This window comes from Ammospiza nelsoni, chromosome 21 (assembly GCF_027579445.1).
Source record: "Ammospiza nelsoni isolate bAmmNel1 chromosome 21, bAmmNel1.pri, whole genome shotgun sequence".
NCBI classification, from domain to species: Eukaryota; Metazoa; Chordata; class Aves; order Passeriformes; family Passerellidae; genus Ammospiza; species Ammospiza nelsoni.
The window spans coordinates 5,332,428-5,357,162 of NC_080653.1; the positions used below are offsets into that span (position 1 = coordinate 5,332,428).

Genomic DNA, 24,735 nt, shown 5'->3' on the forward strand with positions numbered 1-24,735 from the left:
CGCTGTGCAATGGCACAGAGCAGTAAAGGATATCCCAAATCAAATTTAAGGTGAACAGAAGGGCACTTCCACAGTGGAGAGGGCTGGGATTTTGGGATGAGGAGCTTCTTTCCAGCAGGCACAGGCAGCCAGGGACAAGAATCCGCTGAAGAAAATGCAAAGATGAGCCATGAAGTGAGGAGGGAAGGAGCAGACAGGGGTACAGAGAAGGCTCTGGAGGAATTCTTTTAGGGGCACTGATAAAAATTTGGGAGTCACTTTATATGAAAATGAGAAGAAAAAAAACATAAGAATCCTTAGAGAAGAGATCCAAAAGTTACAGGTGCTGGAGAAGCAGCACCTCATTTTTCAGTGTCCTGGCCAAGAAAATCAACCAGGTTCATTAAGGCAAAGAGAAACCCAAGGGTAGTGATCAATACTGGACTCATTGTCCAAAATATCCTCATGAATGCAGACTGATGCCCAGGGGAGCAGCTGTGCTAGGGAACTGTTCCCAACAGTTTGGGACCTTTGGAATAAAGATCCATTTTCCTCAGTATTCCAGATGATGACATTAAGAATCACAAGAATAATTTTCTGTGATGGTCCAAAGTGCAAATATGTTCATTAAAGAGCTGTATCAGTGAGATCTTATGACATTAATACGCAAAAAAATTTAATGTGATTTTCACCCAATTCCCCAAAAGAAATCTGTACAACATACTTAAAACTATTTTGGATCAAGTAGTACTAGTTGCTGCCACCATTTGAAATTTAAACTTCAAATCCACTGTGCTTCCTTTTTCAGTGCTCTATTAGTGCCCATTGAAAGAAGTTAGCATTTACACAGATCAAATCCAACTTTACAAAAACCTTCCTCAAATGAACAGATGAGAATGATTCCTCAAAACATAAAAATCCAAGAAAACTTTATTCTAACCATCTTCTTGCCAGGGTACACACAGTTTTCCAAGCTCCCTCTCCCACTGTACACAGGTACATTTCAGCAGGAACACAAAGCACATTATCACTTGCTCCAAGGAGCTCTGTAGCCTGCAGGATCTTTGCAGAATCCAGCCCGAAGAAACGCAGCACTTTGAGAAAACAGAGCTGTCAAGCAAGATTTCCTTGGGCTTGCTGCCACACAAAATGGCAAACGAGGGACTTGATCCTGCATGGAAGACAATAGGAATTATAGGTGCTCAGCATTTGTCTTCCAGCAGAGTTAAGGTTTCTCAGTAATTCCCCAAATCAGCCGTACAGCTTTATACTTATTCAAAATTACATAGCTAAAAGCTTTGGTATGCAGCCACAGAGCTTTTATTTCAAATTGGCAATAATGTAACTTCTGTAAAAAAAAAAAAAAGACTACAATAATGTTAAAAATATCATAAAATGTTATTTATATCAGGATTCATTTGTTAGCCCATATGACAATCATTCATATTTCTTGACAGATATAAACCTCCGCTTAACACATTAGTATCATAAATATTACCAGATATAACACTGTAATTTAATACCTACCAAATGTATGTTAAAATATTACTCAATTTAAAACTTTGGATTTTAACCAGATGTGTTTCCAGAAAATGATTCAGGTCAGATGCTTTTTTTCTTTTCCCTTTTCTGTGCGCGCGCGTTCAAAGCGGAGCGTTCCTATGTGATTTATTGTGCCACGACTGTGTGCCCCGAACCTAAAACAGCACCACGATACTTCATCCTTGAGGCTTACACACCTGCAGTCCAAACTAACAAGAGAAAGCATCTACATGGCACGGCAGGAGCCTTTGAAATGTCTTTTTGCAGTTGCCTGGACACAGAACAGACTGGTAGAACAGGGAGGCAGCGGAGAAAGGGTGAAGACAGGAACTCCAGCCTCTTTCATCTAGAAAGGGGGGACCATGGAGAGATTAGAGGAAAGGATTTTGATTAGATCACTGGAATGTGAAATGATGCTTCCCGGGATTAAAACCCTATTTTAGAGCTACCAAACCGGTTACGGCGTTAGTCAGAATTCGGAGGCTCGCGCAGCTCCATCCCCGGCTGTCGCTCCGAGCACCCCGCACCCCGTCCCCAGAGCAGGGGGTACCCCAGCCGGGCACCCCAATCCTCTCCAGCATCATCCCAGCAAGGAGCTGCCCTCCCTCAAATGGCACTTCTGGGGGAGAAGGAATTTCCTTCTCCAAGGGCATCCCTGGGTCCAGCCCCCGGCAATCGTGGGGAAGCTCTTGGATTTCGGTCTCATTGGGCCCCCAGTTTAGATCACCACGTAGAGGTCTGACATTTTCATAACCAAATGCCAATACTTTTATTCCCAGCACAGCCAACCAACAATCTGAAGGTCTGGAGTCGCCGGGCTGATCATTACGTGGAACCCATTAACATAAAACCCGCCATCGCAATTAGTATCTTTGTAAGCAGCAGCCTCAGCAAAAAGTGGAAATGGAGGCTGAAATGATGGTGCTCTTCCAAAGGAGGCCGGCAGCAGATTGGGAAATAATCTGTGGCAATTGCTCTGCCGCTGTCTCTGCTGTCTCTGCCGTAACTTCTCCAAAGACAGGCAGAGCCATTTCCAAGCAGTCAGCCCACGGACTTGAGCGAGCACTAAATTCACTCGGTGATCAAATACAATTTGAGAGAAAATCTACAATCGCTCACTTGGGGGGGAAGAGATATTTTCCTTTTACAGATGAAGTGCAAATCAGCAAAAGTAGCTGTGTTCGGAAAAATACCGTACAGTTTATTGATTCCAGAGGGGACAGGTACAGACCGTGGGTTTGCCCATTTCCCAGTAAAAACAGGGAATGATTTCGAGGGGTGCAAGGTATCTGCGGGTGTTTTTTTTTTTTTTTTTTTTTTTTTTTTTTTTTTTTTTGTTAGATGAGCCTGCTAAAATGTTCTGGGCTTTTCAGGAAGGGAACAAGGAAAATGTTCGTATTTATAGCAACATTATTGTTCAGAACAAAATAAGTTATTCCATCCTTTTAATCTCCGTTTCTATGACTATCCTGCGCGGGGCTGGGATCTGATTTTCCAACCAACCTCCGTGCGATCCGCGTCCCCTCGGCAGCGGCCGACGGCACCGGCCCTGGCAGGGAGCGCCTGTCCGCGCTGAAGAAATCCCGTTCCAGGCGCTCCCGGACCGCCCCGGACACCGGCAACCCGCTGCCCTCGATGCACTTTTTCATTGTTGTTTCCCCTAAACTCTCTGCACTTGGCTAATTTTAGCCCCGCGGCTCCCCGGGCGGGCTCCCCCGGCGCCGCCGCTCCGGGCACCATTGGCCGGGCGATGCGCTGCCGTGAACCCGCACCCCTCCCGCACCGCGCGGCTGTCCCCGCACCGCCGCGCATCCCCCGGGTCCGGCATCCCCGCGCCCCCCCCGCGCTGCCCGGCCGTGCCCGCATCCCCGCGGTGCCGCGTCCCCCCGCGCCGCTGTCCCCGCGTTCCCCCGCCCCGCGCCGCTGTCCCCGCGTTCCCCCGCGCGGCGCGGCCGCGCTCCGCGCGCTTGTCCCCGCACGGCCGCGCGCTGTCCCCGCGTGTCTCGCGCGCCCTCCCCGCGGGTGCGGGGTCACCGTGAGCGCGCGCCCGCGGCGCCCCCTCCACACCCCCCCCCCCCCCCACGGGAGCGCGCGGGCTGAGTCCGTGTTCCGGGCGGGCTCCAGGCCGGGATTTGGGCGCTCCCTGCCCGCCTCCCTCCCCTTGCCCCCCCGCCCCTCCTCCCCCCTCCCGCCGGCTCCCTCCCTCTCTCCCTCCCTCCCTCCCTCCCCCTCCCTCCCGGCTCCTGAACTCCAGCCCCTCTCTCTCTATCAGCCGCTCACTCTGTCTCAATATGTCTCAAGATGGCGGCCAATGTGGGATCGATGTTTCAATATTGGAAGCGCTTTGATTTACAGCAGCTGCAGGTCAGGCTCCCCCGCTCGCCGCACCGGCCGGGCCGCGCCGCCGGACCCCCCCTCCCTCCCTTCTCCGCCTTCCCTCGGGCCCGGCCTCCCCCTCCTCCTCCCGCTGCCGGCCCGCGCCGCCTAAAGGGAACCCCCCGCTCCGCCCGGCCGCGGCGCTCCGCTCCCTCCGCCCCCCCCGCCATCGATCACCGGCCCCATCGGAAATTGATCCTCTTTGTTCAATTCATCGATCAGCCCAAGATGGCGCCGGAGCCGCCGCTGCCGGGGCTGCCGCCGCTTCGCCCGCTCCGTCCCGGGCTGCTCTTTCCCCGCTCCGCGCTCCCCCCCGGCGGCGGGGCCGTGCGGGGCGGCGGGCGCGGCGGGACTCCGGCGGCCGCCGCTCATCCCCCGCCCGCCTCCTCCCTCTCCCTCCCCGCCGCCTGCCCCCTTCCCGCCGCCGCGTCCCCGCCGCTTTTCCTCCGCCGGGAGCCGGGGAAAGTTTACCGAGTGCTGGGACTTTGTGTGGGGGCGCCGGGCGGGCTGGCGGTGCAGGCGCGGAGCGGCGGGGGCTGGGGGCGCTGTGGTGCCGGCCGGGCGGGCGGGCGCTCCCCGCCGCCGCCGCGGGGTGCCGGCCCTCGCTCCGCTCTGCTCCGCTCCGCCGGGCACGGGGCTCCGGCCGCCGCCCTGCGACCGCCGCGGGCACCGCGCCGGGCCGCCAGGGGAGGGGACGCGGGGACACCGGCAAGGAGGGAGGGAGTGAGCGGCGGAGGGTCCCGCGGGGTGGGTGGGAAGGGGCGAGCGCCCGGTGCGCGGAGAGGGCGGCTCGGGAGGGCAGCGGCAGCGCCGGGCGCGGGGGCGTCCCGGCCGGCGGGGGGCATCGCGGCCGCATCTCCCCGCGGCGGCGGGAGGGCACGTTACATAATTCACGGGCTCTCCAGCCTCTCCTGCTGTCCAGGATCTGACAGATGAGCGGAATATTGATGCTTTACTGTGCTGGCTCGGGAGAGCCCAGAAGTGCCGTTTCCTGCGAGGGAAAGTCCTCGCAGACCGGGCTCCCTCCCCCTGCCCCGGGGGAGCGTCCCCGGGGGAATTGCGGCCCCACGGTTTAATTGAGTTGCCCGGCTACAGATAAGGCCGGGGCGGGCCGGGGGGGGTTGTCAGACGCTGTATCGGTGCTGCTCCCGCCGTGAATGGGATTGCAACACGCGTGTCTCCCAGTTGATTGGCGCAGGAAGGCGCTGCCCTGCCTCTCCGAACCCGCCGCTGCCTCCCGTTTAAATAAATTGGCTCGAAAGCCGGCGGCTGCCCACCCTGGCCCCCGCGGAGGCGGCGGTGGAGCCGGCCGGAGGCTGCGGCAGGCGGAGGGATGGTGGTGCGCTGATGCTGGGCAGAGCCGCATTCCCGCTGGAGGTGAGGGGATGGATGCTCGCAGGGGGCCGGCAGCGGGACCCGGGTCCTGCCGCCCTCCCTTCCCCTCGGCCGGGCGTGCGGGAGCGATATCATATATATTTATATATATAATATTCAAAACTCCCACCCCAGCAGCCCCCGAAAGGGGAAGTGCTGCGTGGGATCTGTGCTGGGAGGCCGGTCCCTTCCGACTTTCAGGTGCGTTAGGAGGTGGGGTAAAGTAGCGTTTTGTTTCAGGTTTCTCTGTCGTCTTCCAGCCCCTTTCGCGTTTTATTGTTTCTTTTAAAGGTTTTGGATTAAGGTAGACTTGGCTGAACTTTGCTAACTTGAAAGGGTTCTTAATAGTGACCCGGAATACCTACAGGAATACAGAAAATGAGATCCAGATGTAGAATTGTATAAAATAAAATGGATTAAATTAAGATGTAGTTAAACAAGGTCTGACATCTCTAATTGTGGACTTTTGCTTTTGCCTCTGTGTACGTGTGGCTGTACTTGCTTAGCATAGGAAAATAAACGCTCCGAACATTGCTGCCGTGGCGTTACATTTAACGGTGAACAAGTCTAAATATTGCCTATACAAATAAAGCCTTCAGAAATGCTTATTGATTAAAACATATTATGCTAAAGTATCTATCATGTAAATTAAATTCTAAAATGTAATGAACACAGGCAAATGGCATTTTGATAGATTGTTCTATTCTGTTTTTAGTAAAAAATAGCTCACTTTTATCATAATTTAATTTCTGTGCATACTGTAAAACCTGTTGTGGAGTATCACTGTACAAACCTTAATCTCGTTTTTGCAGACTAAATGTGACAGTCTGACTTGAACAGCTTGTAGCTTCTCCTTTGAAGCATTCTGGTAACGCCAGCTTAGAGTTGTTTGAACAATATTCATTACCTGCTTTTGAGGACTGGTGATTATTTACCCGTGCTGCGGATTGAGGCTGTTCACCTGTTGGCAGGTTGAGCAGCACAGAGTTTGTTAACTCTGCATGCACTCCGTCTGCAGAGAGCCCTGGAGTGACCGGGGAAGGGAGAGAATACCTTCCTCCCTATGCAGAATAGTTAATTTGTTTCAAATTAGCGGGTTTTTTTAATTTATTTTTTTACCCACCCATCTGCACCAAGAAGTAGTGTAATATTTACTCCCACTTGCAGATGAAGCAATGTGCTATAAAAACTATCATTCCCAGGGATGAAGTTCAGTCCCACAGAAGTGTCCATGCCTCCCTCCGTCCCCGTCCTTCGCTTGCACTGACGCATTTCGAGCGTGGAATTGTAGAAAATAAAAATACTTCTGCGTACGCTCTGTTCCAGCATGAAAGCCTGGAGGATTTATGCTTAACACAATTCCACCTGAGCCCTGCAGAACTCCAGCTCGGGGTGTGAGGGCTTTGAAGCTCTGTGTGCATGAGAAAGTTGTGAGGAGCTGGGACTGGGCAGTCCTGGAGCGCTGGCACCCGCCTGCTCCCAACTTCCTCTTCCACCTTCTGTTAGGAGGAGATGTTTAACTGTTGATGAGCTTCGACCTGCCTTGTAATATTAAGCAGCAGGTTTCTCCAGATTGTATCAATATTAATTAAAAACAGAGCCAGGAACACTTTAGGGTCTGACTTTTTAAATTATTTATTTCCTTTCGCTAAATAACCCCTTGTTTATAAGGAAAGATGTTTCAAGTGTTGGAGACAGGATTAAATAATTCAGAACTTGGATTAAAGAACAAAAAGGTCTGTTCACAAATGGAATATGAGATGCAAAAATGGCAGCTTTCAAACGGAGTTTTTCACTGGAGACTGTACCTGTGAGGCACGCAGCTGAACATTAACCCTTTTCTGTAGTAAGGGTTGGCATGATCCTAAAGAAACTGGGATAGGCATGGCATTGCTGCCTGAGTGTGCTGTGTGGTGGTAAATTGACCCATGTTTGATGGGGAGGGAGTTGCAGTGCTCAGAGAAAGCAGCCCCTTGCAAACAGTGAGTACCGTGGCAGTAAAAGCAGGTGAAATCGCTGGAGGAATGCTGCTGCCCTCCAGTTAGAGCTGCACGTCCTGTCTGGGAGCAGCTGTGTGAGTGGAATCAGATCAGCAGCGTGAAGGTAACCTGCTGTTCCGTGGTCCTGGTTTGTTTGTAGTTTTTGGTGTCCCCATCACCTTCACTCTAAAAACAACCTTTTGCTGGGGAACAGGAAAGGGAGCGTTGTGTTCCCGTGGGCACAGCATGCAGCTCTCCTTGACAGCTTGCTGAATATTTCTGAATATGGGTGTATATATCAGTATCAGAGGAGACAGCTGGTCTCTCTGACCAGCAGGAGTAAGTCTTGCTTGAGCCACAGCTCTGAGGACAAATGGAAGAAGTTAATACCCTTTGAAAACTTGAACTATCTGTAGTTATTTTGACAATAAACACAAGTTCTCAAAATGTCATTGTAGCTTTTTAGGACAGGCTCACATTCTGGTAAAAAGTACAGTTTCTTATTGCTTTTGAGCAGAATGATAGAACTTGTTACCATCAAGCTGAGGAGTGAAAATCTTGAAGGCAAATCTTGCTAATGTGTTTGTTTTTAAAAATCTCATCCTGGTATTGCATCATATATGATTAAAGTAAGGATAGAATATTAGTTCTGTGCAGGCTGTGACTAATTGCTTAGGGTAAACCATTGATCTTAAAAAATCTGCAACAAAGTCTGGAAAACTAAGTTGTAACGAATAGCTTTTAAATACTGAAGTGCTTCTGTTACTGAATGAGAAACAGGTGGAGTTGTTGGCATTGTTTAGTTGGGTCTGATGGTACCAGAGCACAAGCTGATGTGTGAAGGAGTTTGTTGCTTCATCAGAAGTGGAATTAGTGATCAGGTCTGAGTCTTTAATTTGTGCAGGTTGTTATAGAATTGTTTCTTTCCCAAAAGTAGTCAGGGGTTCTCTCTTTAAAGCGGTAGCTGAATGTGCATGTGGAGAAAAGCCTCCAGCTGCTGTAGCCACGTTTCTGCTCCCTTTAGCTGCTCAGAGAGGAGAGGTGAAAGCAGCTGGGTGTTCCTGCAGGAAGGGAGGGATGGCAGAGCCAGGGCACTGCTGCCAAGATGCTCCAAGAGCAATCACAGCAGGAAAGCTTTGGCAGCTTGTGGTGCTCAGGGTGATGTCCCTGGACACCCACCGCACGTGACGTACCAGAAGAAAGGCCCTTGATGTACTTCTGGCACGAGAACTTGTCTTTCAGAGGATTCCTTGAGTTCTGTTCCTTGGGAATAAATCTCTGAGAGCTTTTCTATGCCTTGTTCTATTCCTGCAATGAAATAATGCCCGTCAGAAATGTGGCAGAGTCACTGCCTGCTTCGGTCACTCTGCTCCAGTGCCAAGTTTGTGGTTAACTGGATGGTGCATTGGGAAGTGCAGTAGGGAGGGTTTGGGATATGGTAATGCTTGGGAGTTTTCTGAAGAAAAATCACATTGGTTGGCTGTATGTAACAATGCAAAATAAGTAATGGGTGAAACATTTTCTAGAGAAGAAATTACATGCGGTCTGAAATTCCAGTGAACAGTTATTCTTTATTTGCAAGCTGATTTGTAATGCAAAAAGTGGATGTAGAAAAATGCATAATCCAGAGTTTCAGTTTGATCACACTGAGGCTGAGAATAAAGGCAGTTTATTTATTGGGTAGAGAACAGACACATATGTGGATTATTGGTATTTTTTGAGACACCAGGCAGGCAGTGTGCACTTGTAAGCCTTTCTAGGTAAGCAGGGTGATAAGTTCCCATCTTGTGTATTCAGGTTTTTCCTGCACCTGTGCTTGGTTCTTTCCCATATCCTTTTTAGGAAGGCCTTGAAAATAAAATGTTTTCTGTATTGGGAATATAGTGACAGTATTTGTCTCTGCTGGAATGGGGGAGTGAGGAGAAAGATTTGAGGATGAGAGGGGAAAAGCTGAAATGAAATTGTTCGCAGAAGACAAGGAATGTTGGATAAAGAGACTTGTACTGGAGTGCTCACACATGATGTTGAACGTACCAGGAAAGATGGGAGAAACTTGGACCTCACAGTCAGAAATAGTGCCCTTAAATTAGTGAACATAAGATAAATCCTACTCATTTTGTGACATATGTTCTCAGCTTGTTTTTGTTGTCTCTGGTTTGACAAGGCAAATCAGTGATTTCTGCCTTTATTGGCAGTTACAATGAAGAAAATACAGGCTATTGCACTGGTTGGGTTGTGCAGAACGTGGAATGCAGACAGATTGTTGGATGTTAAGTTTTTATAAAAGATTAAACACAGTTGGGTGTCGGTTGTTGGATGTAACAAAGGTCTCCACTCCTGTCCAAAAGTAATTTGGATTTCCAGGAAAGCACTAGGCAGTGAGGAATTTGCAGTAGATCCACCACTGTACCCTGGTTGTGCTTCTGTTCTGTCTCTAGAAAGACTCTGCAGTTCTTACTGTTACTTGCACCTCCTGTGACTTTGCAGAGTTAAACATTTACCCTGAGTAAAGATAATTTTGGTACGAAGGTGTTAAAGCCGGGAGGTGCCCTACAGCTCCTGTGTGTGTTACAGCAGGCAGGGGTTTGCAGCTGGAGCCTGTCTCACTAATTCTAACAGCTTTTTGCCTCCCTGGCAATTCACTTGCCCCCTTGTCTTGCAATAATTTGATTTCTTTGTCGGCAGTTGGGGCAATAAGGAAGTTTCTGTGGGGGCTGGAGCTGTGCTGGGGAGCAGGGAGGGCAGCTGGGGTGCTGCTCATCCTCCTCCTCCTCATGCACCCCAGTGATCTGCTCTGGGAAGACAGAGGTGAAGATTACTCATTTTTGAAAGGCTCAAAAGCAGATGCACAGAAGTATTTTAAGCTGCTGTGTGTGGATGCTTTGAATTCCCCCATATCTTTGTGTCTCTGGTTGTGAGCACTTTGAGGCACGTACGGATGTAGGCCATGGCTGTCTCGGAGGCTTTTCACAGGAGTTCATACATCAGAGCTGAGCAGATCCCGTGGTTCTGCTCTTTTGTGTGGAAATGTACCTTAGTGAATGAGCAAGCCTGGAGACTGCAGCATCTGGAGTGCCAGCACAAGCTTTCTGTGAATGATAGGATAAAATATGGCTAAATGGCTGCACAAATCCCATGGGAACCTGACCATTCCTCTTGCTGAATGCAGTGATTTTGTATAGGTGAATCCGGGGATTTTGTATAGGTGAGCGCAGGTGTGCACTGCACATGGAAATTCAGGTGACACCAAGCCATGGTCTGATTCCTGGAAACATTTTATCCCATCCCTGAGCTGTGGAGGTGGGATGGTCCAGCACTGCTGCTCTGTCACGTCACCATGGCATTGCTTTTATGGGCTTGGGGAGGGTGTGTGCAGGACACTTCTGACACATTGCAGAGGTCTTTCCTTGCTGAGAAATGTTGGTTTCTGTCTGTGGCTCACGTGTGATTAGCTGAGGGCAGCAATGTTAGAGGGAAGTAAAAATTAAAACAAGTGGTGTGGGGGAAGTGACACTGCTTAAAGGAGTGGAGGGGTAGAGGGAAGTGGTGAAGAAAGGAAGGAGGTAAGGAGTGAACACAAACTTAGGACTTGGAAATGAAACTCCTTGCAGTACAGTTGGGAGAAGAGAGCTTATTTTAGCCTTTATATAAATATTGAGCAGTGCACTGGGCACTGTGGTGGGTCTCCCAACAAATGGCTGGCTGTAGTGTTACCACCACACCCACCTCACCTGCCCTTGCTCACCTTAGATCACCTGGGCTTTGCTCCAGGCTGTCCTTGTGGGAGCACCCTGGGAAAATCTGTGATGAGATGCTGAGGTGATGGTGTGACTGAAGAGTGCACTGGCAGGTTTTAGTGTTGCCCTGTGACAATCAAGGGTTTGGGTTTCCTGGTAGCTTTCTATCCACCTGCATTATATTTTCGGGTATTATGAATAGAAGCATTCTCATTGTTCTTACTGTAAAATAAAGGAGGTGGTAAAAAACCCAGAGAATTTCATAGCTTTTGCCTTTTTTAATTTTTTTTTTTAAATGGAGACTCAGACTAGGTATATCTTAGATGGCAAAAGCTTGTGTGTTTTGAGTGGAAATGCCCTCGTTTATTCCTGTAGAAACAAATGTGCAAAGCCAAAAGGGAGTGTTGTGGATGATGAGATGCAGTGGAAGTTTGATGGGTTAAATCTTGCTCCTTCTGCTCTCAGTACCTCTGGTAGGTGTTTGTGGTTTCACGGTGTTGCTGAACCAATATTCTAGAGAAAATGAAAGATTTCTCTTAGCAAGGCTGAGCTGAAGCTGGTGTGTATCAAAAATGTCTGTGTGTCAGCATCACTTTGGGCAGCGTGCTGACACCCAGAGCCTTGCACTGCTGCAGGTTCAGTGTGAGCACAGGCAGGAGGTGGCAGTGGCTCTCAGATGAGCTGGGAGCTGCAGTCCCAGGAGCTGCCCCATGCCCTGAGCACCTCCCTTGCCTGCACTGGTTTGCTTCTCCATCTGGGAAACACTGACAGTGCCCCCAGCCCCTCTTTGACATACCAGATTGTGACTTTGCAATTACTGTTGGGTTTTGCTGCTACTTAATTCTGTTTTGTGGATAAACAAGACTCAGTGGTTACGTTTTCTGCACCTTTGTTCTCAATATTTTAAATGTGCTGATTTGTAGGTGCTTTTCAGGCTGTTGCTGAAAACAGTTTCTACAGAAATGAGTGTGAAAAAAGTGTTGCTTGTCCTAAAAGAATATTGAGAATGATTGGTACTAAACACTGGAAAAATTGTTTCATGCCCTTGGTTATGAAGTTATAATCTAGAGTTACTCATACATAGACACACTCTTACTTTAAAACATACCTCCCTGTTGTTTGGTGTAATGTACAATTTATCAAGTTTCCCTTCAGATTTCTCTGTATATTGAAGGCTGTTTAAAATTTACATTATAGGCAGCCAGCTATATGAACGTTGAATTAAAAATTCAGCAGTTTGTGGTTGCATCATTTCAAGCTTCAGCCCAAGGTTTGAAACAGCTCCCTGTTCAGCAGGACGGGCCAGGGGCAGGGAGGATCCTCCATCCCAAGCCACACTCTGGTGGTTTTAAGGGCAGTAAGGTGGTTTTAAGGACAGTAAGTTTTATGGGCAGTAAGTGGGAGCCTTTGAGCCCCCTGGATGGCCAAAGAGAAGAGAGAGAGGAGATGTGCAGAGCAGTTCTTATGTGATGTGCTGCACCTGTACTTGAAGGCTGAAATTCATAACTCACCAAACACATAGCATAGGGTAGCTTGAAACCATTTCTTTCAACTTTTCTCTTTTATCCAAATTACCCAGGCTCTGTAGTGTACCAGCAGCCTGCTTGGGCTGTCAGTGACGTTGATTTTTGCTTTATCTTTGCTTTATCTGTGCTGCTTGTGCCATCAGGAATATCCATCTCCTGCTCGTGTCCTGCTCCATGCTGGGGCTGTGCTCCTGGCCCCTGAGCTTGGCAAAGGTGGATAAACTTTATTCCTGTTTAGCACAACATTGCTGCATGTGCTGAAGTTTATGTCATGTGTAGTCAGAGTTTCTGGCTGAGCTTGGCTGAAGGAGCTGCCCCTTTCTGCCCAGCCCAGGGTTAAATTGAGAGCAAAGATGAATCTCTCCATCCCAGTCCAGCAGCCTCTCATCTCTGCCTTTATCTCATGTTTCTAATCAATTCCATTCAGTTTCTTGTTATTTCGTTGATGTGACACACAAATGTTGTCACAGTAGCTCAATAAAATTTATACTTGTGTCTTGTCTGTAATTATTTTTCATTTTATTTTTATTGGGTGTTTACACGTTTTATTGCATGTTCATGTCAAAGTAAATTTGTATCATGTTGTCACTTAAAGATGTTTGTTTCATTTTCATCCATAAATAAAATGTATCCTTTGTCTAGGATCTGAAACACGAGAATGTTAATTTTGTCAGTGAACTACATATCTGTTTCTCTGTTGCAGATCTGTGTGTATTAATATTGATAAAACTCAGCTTTGGTTTGGTATGTCTGGTATGAGCATAGCTGCTGTTCTGGTATTAATTGTGGGGATGGGATAATATTAAACATTTAAAAACAAGGAGCCAGTAGTCTTGCAATTGATTTTCTGTGGAAAGACTTTTGTGCTGAGCTGTTTACACAATTGTAACCTCAGTTTCTTTTAGGTGAGTGCAAGTGTTTCATGGATTTAAAGAATACAGTTGAGTGCACTGGTTTCTCCTCCCTTCCCTTCTTCCAGCTCTGCCCTGCCTCTTTCAGGAGCTCGAGTTTTCTTTTGCTTACAGGTTTCTGCACATTTTCTTTGGCATGGAGAGTTGCTTTCAAAATTCTTGGGATGCTGGAAAAGGGCAGCTTGCTCTTATTGTGTCCTCTGCTCATCTCTCTGCCTCTGTTCACTACACATTTGTACATAAATGTATACTCCTAATTACCACTTGAAACTCAGAATATCTCTTTTTTATTCCTCCCAAAAGTGAGTGGATATTTGTGGCCCTGTAGGGGTGAGCTCAGAGGGTGCTGTGCTCTTGCTTCCCAAGATGAAGCAGACAGTAAGGAGGGAAGAATTGTTCTATAAGAATTTATTCTGTAGTTTGTAAGAATTTTATTTTTGTACTTTCCTGGCCCTGCCAGACTCTGGGTGCCATCAGTGTTACTGACAGTCCTTCACCCCTGCAGGACTGAGGATTAATTCCCTAGTTTAGGTCAGGATTTGAATCAAATTAAACTGTTTAACTAAACCATGCTCTCAGTTTTGTGTCCAATGGTTTGCTGTTTCCATGCTCATGAGGTGGTTTCATGTTTTCTTTTAAGAGCAAGCAGAGTTTTGGTCAGTCCCAGGGCTGGAAAGTTTTATTGTATAAGCTGAGTTCTTCTGTACAATTTGTGATACACATATTTTCTCTTTGTGAGGTCTTTGCTGTGCTCCAGGCCATCAGCTAGTGAGACCAGAACTGAGTGGGATTTTTTTCTTGGAGTGATGTGTTAAATACAGCACAAATTATTAAAACATCACACACACTGTGCTGTGATCAGCTTGGTTTAGATGATAAATTAAAATCTGTTAGCATCTGAGATGTTCTGGCATATCCTGAGAATAGTTAGTTCTTTAATATGCCAAGCTAAGTAAAACTTGATTAGTGTCACTACCTGGGATTTTCTGTCCTGTAAATAGAACTTGAAGTCTAAAATTGGAACTGTGAAAACCTACTTTAACTGGGATTAGAAAAAGAATTTAATAGTTCAGATTGATTTCAGGATCTTAGAAAATGGTCACTGTGCTCCAGAGCTGTCGTACGTGCCATCTTCTTAAAAATAAACTTCACTGCAAGGGCTGCAAAGTTACCCTGGGACCGCAGCACTCTGTGCTTGGCCATGCAGCACAGGCTGCTGGGGTGGGAAGGGGCTCTCTGTGCTTGGCTGCTCCTGTGTGCCAAAGGTTGTTGTGTCTCCAGCTCCTGGTTTGCGCTCTGATAGCTGCCACGATGCTGCCTGGTGAAAGGTGATGGCAGGAATTGCGCTTAGAGGCTTTCTCCTGCCAGTGTGAAAGCTCCTGATGCCAGGAGATGATGGCTCTGTGTGTTAGTTTTCATTTTTTGGGTGCATTTTGGTTTTGTGCATGAGGTGGATGGGATGGGAGCTGGTGAGGCAGTGGGAATTGCTGGTGTGGGAGAGCACAGCCACTGCTGCTGGGCTGGGATCCAGTGCTCCTGCCTTGCTTCCAGGGATGTCATGGCAAACTGCAGTCACACTTCGTAGTGTTTTGTGCCCTATTTATTTGCTGTAATCATTTTACCAACCAGTTGTGAAGTTAATTTCAATGGTAAGAAATATTCATTCCATATCTAGCTGCCTTTTTATTTTTTTTTAAGTTGTTGGTTGGCAGCAGCCCCTTTGTACAGTGTCTTGATTGTCAGCTCTTCATTATAAATTTACTTTCTAAATGCTGACTTAAGGCCTGACACTTTGTTTGTTTAACTGTCAGTTACACTACTTGGGAGACCTAATAAAAGCCTCTCAGATCTTCCTATTGAATTAGGCCACCCTTTACCACCCCAGTGACTGAAGTAAAACAACTGCAAGAGTCTCTTTTCCTGTCTATCCCATTTTTGCTGGAACTCTGCTTCGGGTGTCTTCTGATCCTGTCCTCACTGTGACAGTCGTTCTCTGCTAAAAGGTCACTGTAGTGTTTTAATTGAATTTTTCAGCTGCAAGGAATATAAAAATATAAGTTTATTAATAGAGTGGCTTTGATCTTGAAGGGTTCCAAAACATTTGCTGCATTGCACGTACAGGAATGGTTTAGTTTTACTGCTCGTTCAGGGATAATCAATTTTGTCGTGGAGCATGGAAAGCTGGATGTTCTTCCTGGGAGGTCTGGGGGAAATCTGGGAAGGCAGAATGTTGTTCCCCAAGTGGAATTTCCCCAGGATACAGAATCAAATTGTGACTCTGTCAGAGATGCCAAAGGATCTTTCATAAGTTGTTTTGGTTTTGTTTTTTTCATCTGAGATCTTTGAAAAAGGTCGCGGGCAAGAGACAATTAGAGAAACACTTAAGTGACCTTGTTAGTGTATTTTTGTGGAATTATTGTGCTTTACAGCTATTGCTGCTTTACCCAGATGGTTATTGCTGGTTTCCATCTGTTCATTAAGGAAAAGTAAAGACAGAAAACAGCAGATTTAGCTGGGTTTTTAACCAGAACTTTCAGGTTTTATTTCTTCTTTGACCACGTCAGGTTAATGTGTTGGGTGAGCGCGCTGCGGTTTCAAGGCAAAGAGATTAAAGTGGGAGCTTGTCTGCTCAATATGGGTCATGACAGCAGCTTCCTGTGTTTTGGGCACCCTTTTCTTTGAACAGTCCTCAGGTATGAAGTGTGATATCACCCTGGCAGGGAGCCAGGCCAGGAGAAAGACTCTGACCAAAGCTGACATTATGGAAACCATTTAAGCGTTCGTGGCCAAAAGGATCCTCAGCTCATATTGCTGCTTGTTCCCAGTTTAACCTCAGGGCTCTCTGTGTGACTTCATAGTCCCCCCAGTGGAGTTTTCCCTGGTTTTACTAAGATCTGCTCCCTTAGAGGTTAAACACTTTAAAATCTTCAAGGCTTGCAGGTGTGAGAGCTTCATGATGTAGGTGAGCTGACACCAGTTTTAGTGGTTTTGTGCTCAGGGTGATCCCCCATGTCTCAGTTCTTGGAGAATGGTGGGAGAAGGAGCCCAGAGAGGCCAAGAGCGTGATCTGGATTTTCACCAGATGATGAAGAAAGCAAAATGAAAAACTTCTTCTAAGTCCCACCATCCTGCTCATGGCACTAAGAGTTTTTCTTCACCTGACTATTTTCTTTGAGCTGGTGGATGATTTGTTCTCACAGAGCTGTTTCCAGACAGCAGAAATTTCAGGTGGCATGGAAGAAAGAAGCTGTCTGGAGGGAGATCTGTTTGCAGGGGTCCTGAGCAGGGTACACAAGAGTGGTTTTATTTCCCCAACTCCTTTGCCAGTTGCTCAACCAGATGTCCTCAGTAGTTTGTGCTGTAAGATGTTAAGTAATTAGATCATTCAGATTCTAGTTAAACATAATTAAAGCCCTGTGTAAACTGAGTGAAGCTGACAGGTTTTATAGGTTGGTCATAGCAAAAATATCAGATGATATAGCTCAGCATTAATACAAAAAGATTTAAGCCTCCCTGCCCTCAAATAAAGAGGTGTTTAGTCTCCAAATTTAATCCTTAATTAGAAGTACAATTTATGGAACTTACTAAAAATGTTTTTAGGATCTTGGAAGCCTCACTCAAAAGTGTTTTCATTGGTTAAAGTTTCCTGTGTACCCCTGAATTCAAAATAGAGGACTTCTTAGCAGTTATTATGTCAAGTTAAACAGAGAGATAACAGAATTTTGCAGTTTTTTCCTGTAGTTTAAGCTAGTGGGTAAGTCAGTTGCAGTGGTGCTTCTTGGCTTGAGAAGGGTTGAACAAACAGCACCATCTCAGGGTGCCTTTCCCAGCTGATTTGCCTTTTGGGATCATCTGGGTGTAGCACAGCCTGTGTGAGGTGCTTTGGTTTCCAGCAGTGCCTTCCAACCCACGGCACGCTGGGTCCATGAGCATCACATTCCCCTGGTTATTGTTAAATAGCAGAACTGGGGAGAATCACCATGAAATGGCACCGTGGCTGCAGGTACTGCAGAGCAAAAGAGCAAATGTGAGGCTGTGAGCACACGGCTGAAACACGAGTGCCATGTCCCAGCCTTTGATTATTGTTGTTTTATTGCAACACTTTGAAGCTAATCTTGATTATTTCTCTCCCTCATTTTACAGATATGACACATTATTTTGTTGTTTGTTTGCTGGCAGGCGAAACATATTTTCTGAAGGAAAGTGTTAACAGATCCGCTGATAAAATGTCTGTCTTCTAAAAAGTGTCTGAAGACAAATTGAGTATTTGTCTACATGTGCTGTTCACACTGTTGTACCAAACAAATTAACAAGATGATTCTTGTCTTTTCTGGGATGTAAACTTTCTTTTCTAATGTTGTAGGAGCCCAAAGTTGTTGTGAACTAGACCCAGGGTGATCCTTGTTCTGCCAAGTGCTCTGAAAGCTGATTGTCACTTTACTGTAGCTAATAAAGAAAATTTAGGTACAGAACATCCACAGGGAAGTTATGCTGGAAAATTCACATTTGAATAGTAAAGGGAATTTAGCTGTTTGACTTAGTGAAAAAAGAAAAATCAGAAAGAAGAAAGCTGCAGCTCTTTCTTGGCAATCCTAAATGATGTAGTTGTCTTGCTGGGTACTGAGAACAGCTCCTTTGCATGCACTGCAGAGTTATTTCATGCAATAACTTCCCACGTCCCCTCCAGCCTCTCCCCACCACGCTCAGTTATGTCACTGGTGTGATGCTCTGAGCCTTGCTGTCCTGGCTGGAATCTCCAGCCTGTTTCCAAGCTTGTATTTCTCACTTGGCAGCACACGCTGCGGCTGGTGGGCAATCTGCCGCATCCCTTTTTTGTCAAACATCCGAGCTGGTGCCTGACACTGAATCCGGGAGGAACAGCGGGGACAGGGAAATGTACAGCAGAGCTCCAGAGGTCTGCTGGGTGTCTCTGTGCATTTCTCTGTACTTATTGCTTGTGATTGATTCCCACTTCTTGTGGTGATAGAATGATGGGGGTTCTGCTCTTGCCTTTTGTGTTTTAAGTGATTTGCATGACCTGGTAAGAGTCAAATTTTCAGGTGCTTTTTTTCTATCAAGTGCTTATCTGCTTACGAGTGAAAAACTCAGTTTCAGGAAAATCCCCTTGAGTTCTATAGAGACAAAACAGTTCTGTCAAGGTGTGTGTATGTGTGTGTGAGTGTTTGTGTAAACACACAAGCTCACACAAGCACAATCTCCTCTCTGGATCAGCTCCCACCATGCAAAATACAAACCTGAAAGGGCTATAATTGATTATGTGCAATAGGAGACAAACAACCAAGATTTTGGGAGAGGGCAGGGTGTGGTCCAGATCTGGCAAAACATTTAAGAACTGAACATTATTTTTTCAAAGGTAGGGAAACTTTAAAACACTGGTCCAAGAGTTAAGACTGGTTGGGAGAAGGAAAAGAGTACAGTAAACTGAGACGTCGTCTTTGTAGGGGGAGGAATTGGGAAGAAAGAACACACAAGTTTAGGTTAGTACATGTTCATGTTCTTCTGGTTTTTTAACTTCATTTGTTTCCCTGGCAGATGTCCCATGGCTTTGAGGCCTTTGTCTGTGTGAGAGAGAACATGAAGGAGGGCTTGGCAGGACGCTTGGGGTTGTGTGGAATAGCTGGTAGTCATATTTATAGTTGGTGTTGTCTCTTGGCTTATGCAACTTTGATAACCAGCAATCATTCTGTAAAGTTACGTGTTGTGTTGGCAAGTCAGCTCTCCCTGAGTTCCCTCCACCAATTCTGCATTGTGGATATGGCTCATGTACAAGTTTTTGAATAAGATTTGTCACATCTACAATTTTCCTTTTTGTAGGCACCCCCATTAGACTGTCTTTTCAAACTTCTTCATGTAACAGAAGATATTACACCCTGCTTGAGTTGAAAAAAACCAACATTTTACAAGCAATCTAGCAGTCCTTAAGTGATAAGATTTTTTTGAGCTTTGTATCTTTTATATATATATATATGGATGTGTATATATACATATATATGTGTGCTGCATCCTCCTTTGAAGACACTACATTCATTTTGCAGTGATTGTTGTACCTCAGCATTTTATATTGTTTTCTTCTGACTTGCTGAAATTCACTGTGGGCTTGTTCCTGCTGCCTCTATATTCTGCAGGGGAAGAGGAACAATATTTGTCTGCTGTGCGAGTTTGAACCTTCTGGTTGCCTTTTACTTTCTCTGTGTTTGTGGCTCTAAATAGATTTATAACTCTGCAGCTTTATGCCTTTAAAACACCTGCTGTAATTGCCTAGAAATATCCTCCATGTCAGCCTTTATTGCTTACTGTGATTACGCTTCTGGTAACCAGGCTTTTTGGCAGACTCATAAAATAAGTTTCTCATAATAGGATTCCGAATGGAGTTAAACAATATGCATAGTTCAAAGTGCAAATATGTTTTACTGGGGAAAGGATATTATTCTGCCGTTCTTTGATACCTTTACTGGGCTCTTCAGAAGGTGCTTTGCATTGAGTGTATGCATAAGTTTTAAAAGAAAATCATATGTGACCCATTTCATTGATGGAAGCGTGTGTGGGCCTTTGTATGGCAGGTCTAGAGGTAACAAGAACGTGCAGGCAAGTTCTTGAACCTGTGCACACAGTTTTTTTATCAATTAGCAACATTTGCACATAAACTGTACACAAGGTTGAAAAAATGCCGCTTAATTTTGCTGATTTAACACCTAAGTGCTGTGTGAATGCTGAAAAAAAAATAAAAATCTGTCATTAGAGGGTTGTACCTTCAGCTTCAGGCTGGTGTTGTGTTCCCAGCAGAGCGAGGGTCCTGTGAGGCTGTTGGAGGGGTGATGGATGAGCTTTCAGGATGTGGCAATGTGTTATATCTGCTAATTCTCCACACACAAACTTGTCACAGAGTTAGATATTCCCCCAAGAGCAAAGGCAGAGAGGAGGGAAGGTCCTCAGACAGTTGAACTTTGTGTTGTGCTCCCTTGATCTTGATGTCTCCCCTGGCATCCTTCAGGTGGACATCAGAGGGTTGGGAAATTCTAGTTTAACATTGCAAATCAGCCTAATGTATTAGTTCTTGTAAACTGTTTCTGGAGATTGCAGGATTGAGGAGGTGTTATTTATCATCACTTTTAGCTAAAGAGTTCCACCCATGCAAAATTCTTAGTGCTAAGAGAATTACACTCTTTGGTAGGCGGGTTGTTCTCAAAATCTCAAGCAGAGGAAAAGGTGGTGAATAGTTATTTTTGGGCTCTTTTAAAATATGAAAATAAAATTATTGGGGTTAGCCAATGTTCTTTACATCAGCAGCTTGATCCTCAAGGATATTTTGGCATTTTTGCCTGTGAAATTTTGGCTAGACTTGAAAGGATCGATGAAATTTCCTGGGACGAGTGGGGTGCTGTAGAATGCTGGAGACTGGGCTTGGAGAAGATGAAGTAAATGAGTGTGGGTCTCTTGATGCTGCTGGTGTCTCTCAAATGAAGGAAGCCAAGCCTTGTCCCACACTGGAGCAGGAGACCTTCCAAAGATGAGCCTCAGAAAATGCTGCTGAGGGCTCGGTTTGGGGTGCAGTTGCCTCTCACCTGACTCCTGTGGGGTTCTGGTGTCCTTGAATCTGGCTGTGAGCTCCTGCAGTCGCTGGTGTGGGGTATGGGCTTGGTGTCACTTTGTGCAGGTGCTTGGTGCTCTTGTGCAAAACCTGCTGGAGTGGTTGGAGCCATTTCCCTGCGGGACCGGGACAGTGAGAAGCTCAATTTCCTTTTTAGGCGTAGAGTTTATCATACAGCATAAAATCAAACACTGTGGGATGGCAAAGGCTGTTTTTTAAACTAGTTGGCTTGTTGTAGCTGTGATAATCTGTGTTGATCAACCCTTTTGGTGTTTGCTATAAAATTTATTCTAAAAGGCATGGTAGCTCGTTCTCCTTGGTGGCGGTCCAAATCGTCTCTGCTGCCAATCTTGGCACTGGTGCCAGTGGTTTGCTTTAGCTGATCTAAGAATATAATACAGATGGTTTGATACTCAGCATGGATATATACAGATGGCTCAAAACTTTCACATTGCTTTATTTAATTCCATTGTTTCTTCTCGGTATATCAAGTATCTCTGGATATATATATATATGTGTATGAGATATATATATATATGTGTATGACCATTGCAATTTTTAAAACAATCTGGTCTGTATTTGGTTCAGCTTGTGCCTGTCATTGCTGTAAGAATTTGGCTGCTATTTTGTGCAAGTTCCACGTTCTGCATGTCAGTACAGGTGTGCTTATTTATAATGCACAAAAATACTTCTGTCGAGTTGTTTGACCACCACACCTGTACATTCTCCAGTTACACGGGACATAGAAAGCACATCCCAAAGAGAGAACCTGTAGATCTAAAATCCAAAGTTTGTGGTCACCACCAGCACTAAGTTTGTCCAGTCTGTTGCTGGCCCTGGCAGTGACACCTTTGCTCTTGGAGCAGTGAAGTTTTCGCCCAGTGCAATAGTTCAGGCAGAGATCAGCGAGCTCTGGCTGAAGGCTGGATAGTTTGTTTTCAGTGCTCATTACAGCCTGTTGATCTCTTGCCAGCAGAAATTTCTAGGTTGGGAATTTTTCTGTTGTATACAGGTGTATGACATCAGTTGCCTGCTGGCAGGACAGGGTGTAAATAGAATCATGACAGCATAACTTGAGTGCTCTCTGTGCACACAATATATTAATGTTCCAGCAGTGGATGCTGACACAGAGATTGTCTGGGCAAAGGGTAAAAGTAGCCTCTGCTTTGATTTCTCATGAATGGGAGATCCTCATTCTTCAGGTTGGGGCATCGACAGCTCTGTCCTTTGTGTGGAGTTTGGGAGGTGCTTGTACAGGCTTACTTTTGAGCAGTGATTTACTTAGCTGCCTTCATAAGGTTGTTAAAGTGCTTAACAATGCAATTAATGTAATTTAAGGACAGTTAAAAGCACTAGTGGTTCTTTTCAACTTTAATTTTAAATGCTGAGACAGATTAAGCAGTTTGAACAATGACATGATTCTGCTCTACAGCCACTGAGCATATAAATAAAACATGGCCCAGTGCTTGGTGTATTGAGTCCAAAACTTACAGACCACTGAAATCAGTGATTATGGATATATTGCCTTGTTCTGGGATCATCAGACATCTGACAAGTTAAGTGTGATCAGTGCAAGTCAGTATTTAGATGGCAAATCTTTAATGAGTATTTCACTGCTGTAGGAGGTACTGATGGTGATTTCAACATGTATGTCTCTTGAGTTTGCTCCAGTTCCACTGCAGATGCTGGCATGATGGTAATTCCTGAGATGAGACATAAAATAGGTTTATATATCTCTGAATGTGTCCTATTCCATGTGCATGGAGGCTTTTAATCCAGATAGCCACCCAGTATTTTTGTATGTGCAAATAGTTTGTTTTGCAGGCTTTTCCCCATGTATTTCACCAATGCTTTAGTTAATACTCTTTATACAATTCATATTCTTAATACAGAGAAGTTGCTGTGTTACTAAACAGGAAGAATATTTCACAAGAGTGCTCTTGTGATGGAGCTGCCAGCTGGGTCCATCACCTCCAGCCCTGGGATGGGGCGCTGGAACTCTGTTCCCTTGGGCACGAGAGGCATTGCCCATCCCATGGCTGCTGTGGAGCAGATCAGTCCACCCTTGCTGATAATAGATAGATAAGGGCTGTTCATGGTGATAAACTTAGCAAGAGTGGAGTGGTGCATAACTGTTCTCTGGGCAAATAAAAGCAGTACGGGCAGGTGGGATGTTGTGGGAAGCAGCATTTTCCAGGGAATGCAGTGGGGACACTCATGTCTGGAGAAGGAGCTCGCTAGAGGGATGTGTAGATGAAAGGGAAACATGAATTTAAAATGGAGCATGGCTATGGAAGAGCTTTGATGAAATGATCCTCTGCACTGTGAAAACAAAGACCTAAATCCTGTGTGGATGAGGCAGGGCCATTAGCTGACCTCAGAGTGCAGTCCTCCAAATTAATGCTCTGGAGCAGCCAGCTGAGGTGATTTGACTCTAAAAGTCAGATGGTTGAGAGGGATATGTCTGGTGAAAGTGGCTTTAGCTCATAGACATTTAAAATGTTTCAGTTACTTTTGAAAAGACAGTTTGTCTTTGGAAAAAAAACAGGTGCTTGTGTGATGTGTTTACTGGAACAGTCCTTTTCTACCAGCCTCAAGAACTTCAGCTCTGTTTCAGCCTTATTGAAGAAAAAATAGTTCTTAAAATTTATCTTCATCCTTCCTCAGGAAGGATAGAGCCTAACTGGGGTGTTTCCCAGAGAGCTGGTTTCGAAGTGACTGACTGGTAATGATGAGTGACAGAATTAGCATAAATTCAGAGATACGGTTGGCTGGTGCCAACTGCCTGTGTGGGTATAAGAGTCGCTCTTGGGAGCGATGACAGAGCCTGATTTTTATCCCTCCCTCCCTCCCACCCCCCCCACTTTCCCACCCAGAGTGCTGAATATCCGACTGGATATTAAATACTTGAAAATCAACCTACTTAGCAGCCTGGAGCAGGCTCCAGGGAGGAGGTTTGGGGAGGGAGGGCTCGTTGGGGTGGTGTCACAGACGGGGATCTCACTGTGAGGGTGTCCAGCAGACAGGGGACACCAGGGGTGTTTGTCCCTGCTGAGTGCCTGCACGTCTGTCCCAGCACCCTGAGCTCTGCATTACGTGATTCCCCAGCAAGGTTTGCTGCTGGTGGCTCCAGGCCAGCTTGTCATGTCAGTGTTGAAAACTGCAGAGCACCTCTCCAAAGGCTGGAACCTGTCTCGATCTGCCCGCTAACCGCGGTGCCTCCGCGAGCTGCACACGCAGGGCAGGGCAGGATGGCTCCTGGCTCTGCTGCCTCCTGGCCATGACTGACCGGCTCCTTGGGGCTGGGCTGCCTCATCCACCTGCCCTGGAAGCCCTGGCTGTGGTGGGAGACAGAGGAGCCGCTGGTGTGGCCAGGACAAGCAGGGCAGATCATGGATGGGGAGCTGGGGTGGTGGGAAGGGTCAGGAAAGGGCCGTGGCTGCTGCAGAGCAAGGTGGGACCTGCCACTGGTCCCCAGGGTCACAGCCCCCTCAGGATGCCATCTCTCAGATCTTGATACCCATATTTATAAAACCAAAATCGAATCGAGATCAAATGCAGCATTTTCTGGAGCTCTGGCTGTTCAGGAATGACCATTCCATGATCTGCTGTCTCACTGCATTGGGGTCCCACCATGTGTGACCCCTCCCTGGTGATCCCATGTGTGTGCTTAAATAGTGGGGCTGGAAAATGGGAATTTCT

The 24,735-nt window shown here is 46.3% G+C and overlaps 1 protein-coding gene and 1 long non-coding RNA gene across 8 annotated transcripts in view; one reads left to right on the plus strand and one right to left on the minus strand.

Annotated features, from left to right (window-relative positions):
• Positions 1 to 879: 879 nt before the first annotated feature.
• On the minus strand, positions 880 to 3,902 carry LOC132082702 (uncharacterized). Its single transcript, XR_009419836.1, has 3 exons — positions 3,802 to 3,902; positions 1,719 to 1,867; positions 880 to 1,150 (listed from the first exon to the last, which is right to left on the minus strand). It is a non-coding gene; the product is annotated as an uncharacterized LOC132082702 (long non-coding RNA).
• Positions 3,717 to 24,735, plus strand: part of CUX1 (cut like homeobox 1) — a 272,558-nt gene continuing 251,539 nt past the window's right edge. For all 7 annotated transcript variants that reach the window (XM_059487090.1, XM_059487084.1, XM_059487086.1 and 4 more), the window contains exon 1: positions 3,717 to 3,885. In XM_059487090.1, the coding sequence (XP_059343073.1) occupies positions 3,823 to 3,885 (63 nt within the window). In that variant the 5' untranslated portion in view covers positions 3,717 to 3,822. The remainder of the gene's footprint in view (positions 3,886 to 24,735) is intronic.